We start from the raw sequence: 4,096 nt of genomic DNA on the forward strand, positions 1-4,096 counted from the left end.
ATGTGCGCAAATAATTGTCCCCAAATTTATGCAATTTAAACATTTTTTATTGCTGCAAAATTTGCACATTTATTTTGGCAGTAGAAAGCCCGCCGTCATATATACTGCAAGTTTGTTCAGTGATACTTTTATTGCGAAGGGCGTTGATGAGGAATCGGACACTGTGTTTAATGACCACTGTTGTACGCGTTAGTGAAAAAAAGTAACTAAATACATTATTCGTTACGCTAACAAAAAAGGGAACGCGTTACCGCCCTGCGTTACCGATAAAAAAAGCTAACGCGTTACCGTTACCGAAATAAAGTAACGTACATTACTTCTGCCGTTACTCCATAATCAGAAATTTTAATCATTGCATCTTCACTGCAGGAACCCACAGTAAGAATTTTTTAAAGCCCACCACACTGATTTAACGAGAATAATTTGCACAAATGTGCCATTCCTTGGCAATAATGTATATAGTGGCCTGAAGTATTCGGTACAGTTATATTTGATGGCTTCTAAATCTGTAGCGCATGGTAAGGCTATTTTTCTCAATGTGACATTATCTATAAGACGACCGATGTCACCATCAACGCTCTCCTCAAAAAAAAAAAAACATCACTGAGCAAACTTGCAGTAATTATAACGGCGTGCTTCTACCAGTGTTGGCGGTAACGCCTTACAAGTAACGGCGTTACCGGTAACGCGTTACTTTTTTTCGGTAACTTAGTAACGTACTCGTTACAATTTCGAAACTGTAACGGGCAACGTACTTACGTTAACACTTTCGGGTAACGTGTGGTGTCACGTTACTCGTTACTTTTTCATCCTGTAGATGCCATTTTCCCAGAGCTCCCCCCGACAAATTCTTTTGTCGCAGCGTCGGACTGCTGTCGGCCTTCCAGGCATTGACAAAGAAAGACCGGGCGAAATCGCTCGTCGCCACACAAAGTTTGAAGAAAGCCGCGGAATGAGCTATGAAAAACTGTACGGACATGCTTTTCGTCGAAGTGGATTTTAGCAGATGGAATGTTTGCTGGCACCTGCGCCTTGTTGTGCCCAAAAGACAGTCCGCCCGAAGAGAAAGCGGAAGGGCTGATTTACTCCCTACCATGTGCTGATCGTGGCGCTTCGTACGTGGGGGAAACAAAGACCTTCCCCGAGAGGCCGCGACAACATAAAAACGACGTCCGCAAGTTCGAGTGACAAAGGAATACACTCGCCGAGCACAGCGTGGTGAACTCCCGCGTTATTGTGGAATCCTGGCCCATCCAGGCTAACCCCCGAATTATATATAAAAAACTCTAGGCACTATACCCGAATGCAGAGATGTTACTTGTCTCGTACTTGACTCGTACTTGACTCAAGACAGCTTTGCCGCTTGCCATAAATCGTTCTCGAACTTGCGGACGACTTGCGGGCGGCTTGGCTCGGTCGAAGTCAGGACGAGTTTCAAGTCTGCTGCGGGGCTAGCTTGAAACAGTCTTGATGCGTTATTCCAACATGGCCGCCTCTCGAATGGACGTCGCGCGGAGGTTGTCCGCTTTTGAATTTGCTTGCCACGCTATGGACGTAGCATTTTCTGAGGTACATTGCCTGCCGAAGATTCCGCGACCCGCCTTACGTGACCGAGGAAATCCGATGGAGTTGTACGACGAGGAACAATTCCACGCTCGCTACAGGTTCACCAAGAACGCCGTGCGGCAGTTTCTGGCTATGTTGCCGCTCCAAGAAAGCGGGGACAACTGAGGACAGCCTGTGCCTCCCATGTTGCATCTACTGATGGCGCTCAGGTTTTACGGCGCTGGCACATTCCAGACAGTCACCGGGGATCTCGTCCGCATTCCGTAGTCGACAGTGTGCCGCGCAGTCGGAAAAGTGACTTACTCATCGCAAACAACTTGTACTCGATGCTGGTGGGCTTCCCGCAGCCGGCGGGATTTCCTAAAGTTATGCGGGACTTTTATGAAGTGGCCAAATTCCCTAGCGTTACAGGATGTGTTGACTGCACACACGTGCGCATTAATAGCCCCGGTGTATTTACGCTCACCAATCACTCATCTCCCGAATACAAGACATGTGGAAGGTCACAAGAATAATAGCTCAAGTGAACCAGTCATGCAAAAAAATGTTCTTACCAGTTTTGTGGCGCTCTCGCTTTTCTCTTGCAGCTTCCTCTTTCCATTTCTGCTTGAGGTTATTCCAGCATTAATTCTTGAGCTGCAGATGGTGGCGCCTGGTAATCCCGTGGTTGGCGTTGTAGCGCTTGGCTATTTCTTTCCACGTTTCATTTTTTTTTTCGCCACTGACGCAACATCAGTTTTTTTCCACTCGATAATGTGCCTGAACTGCCTCACAAGATCAGCACACTTTTTTCGCCCTCGGTGAAGCGCGGGGTCGCCTTGCGCTGAGGTGTCTCGTGGGACGACAACGTGCCTTGCTGCGACATCTGAGCGAATTGTTCTTTCTCCTTGATTCGACGACTTCGCTTCGAAAGGTGACGTGGGGGACGTAGCATGAGCCGAAAAATGTTTTCATAGTACACAACATTTTACGTCGTTTTTGTCTCGTTCGGTGCAGCTGTGTGGGATTGAGAAACTTGACAGGCATCAGTTTGCAGCACAACGACACGAAAAATTCCTTAAGCATTTCTCAGAAAAAAAAAGAGCTTCCCCTAGTGCGGGTTTAATCCACGGACCAGCACAAATTTTTTGGTGACAAGGCGAAGCTTTTCTTGGGACTTCCTCTTTGTATTACGAACAGGTGCTCTCGTACAAATAGGTGGATGAGCTCTTCGTTCACCTCGCAGGACGCACTTGGCAGGCCTGTGTCTTTTTCGTTCTTCGCGACAAAGCTTCCAGCAGATAACATATCCTGACCATGTGCGTCCCCCTCCCCTCACCAACATGCAGCGCGGCATTGCTGCAAACCGCGAGGCAAAATTCCGCCGAGGCCCATGATCCCGACCCCCGCTTCTTGTCTTGTTTACCAAGAATCAGATGTTCAACGAAAGTGGACAAATAATTAGCCCAGTTCTATTATTTAGCTTCTTTTGTTGGGCGGCGGCACCCACATGGGCCTGAACAAGGGGTTTGTACACTTAGTTTCCAGAACTTGTTGCATTTTTTATTTATTCATATATAACCACGACCTAGCTCGCTACAAGCATGTCCTAAGGCGAATATAAAGGCTAGTACCTTGAAAATTAGCGATACCTCGCTTAAAACTTGCGAGCCAGGGCAGCGCCGCAGCGTATATACACTCCGCGGCTTTCGATAAGAAAAAAAAAACGACGAAAGAACACAACGCAAACCATGCCCTGTTTCGCATCTTTATGGGAAATTCTATTAGCGCGCAGGCCAAAACAAGCAAGCTTGGAGTAACGCGCCGCGCTTGGACGGCCACTGAAACCAGCGGGCAACGGACGCTTTACACAAGCAACACTGCGCATCGCTGCGGCGGCGGGAACCACGTGCCGCTCGTTAACAGTAAAATGACAAAAATATCCTTGTAGCACTTTGATGGGATAGTTCTTTTCAAATATACGAACTTTTCTTGCTGTAACACGTGCCTTACGCCAACAACTTCATTATTAACCTCGGTACCAGGCGAGCAACGTGTTTCTGCATTGAAGCTCGTTCTTGACTTGACCAAGCAAGACAGCCTGAGCGTCTATGAAACGCGAAGGCCGACTTGGGCGTTTTCAAGTCCGCTGCTTGCTTCGGGCCGACTTGCTCAAGTCAAGTTGAAGGCACGAGCCAAGTAACATCTCTGCATTCGGGGGTAAAGCCCCTCCATGCGGCAGTAGACGCGATGGAGGGGCTTTAATCCAGGCGACAGCCGGTAACGTCAGCTGGTCTACAGGTGCGCTGCCGATCGAAAGTCTGCCTCAACGGAATTCTGCACATCGTGGAGAATAGCCGTGACCACACGGCAGGAAGAAAACCCTGAAAAAGAAAGCGAGTGGGACGCGAAACGTCGGATTTTTTCTTGATACGCAAAAAAAAATCTTTTTACTCATTACCTTGGTTGGCGTCCCTCTGTTTCAACCAAAGCCAATTAATACCGCTGTGGCACGAACAGCCTAAATCGCGGTTAAGCTAACTACGGTTAT

At 47.9% G+C, this 4,096-nt stretch overlaps 1 protein-coding gene across 1 annotated transcript in view; it reads right to left on the minus strand.

Annotated features, from left to right (window-relative positions):
• The window catches only part of LOC119403503 (uncharacterized), a 55,763-nt gene extending 53,332 nt beyond the window's left edge, over positions 1-2,431 (minus strand). The window contains exon 1 of the mRNA XM_049418352.1: positions 2,340-2,431. Within this exon, the coding sequence (XP_049274309.1) occupies positions 2,340-2,431 (92 nt within the window). The remainder of the gene's footprint in view (positions 1-2,339) is intronic.
• Positions 2,432-4,096: the final 1,665 nt, after the last annotated feature.

The sequence above is a fragment of the Rhipicephalus sanguineus genome, chromosome 8 (assembly GCF_013339695.2).
Source record: "Rhipicephalus sanguineus isolate Rsan-2018 chromosome 8, BIME_Rsan_1.4, whole genome shotgun sequence".
NCBI classification, from domain to species: Eukaryota; Metazoa; Arthropoda; class Arachnida; order Ixodida; family Ixodidae; genus Rhipicephalus; species Rhipicephalus sanguineus.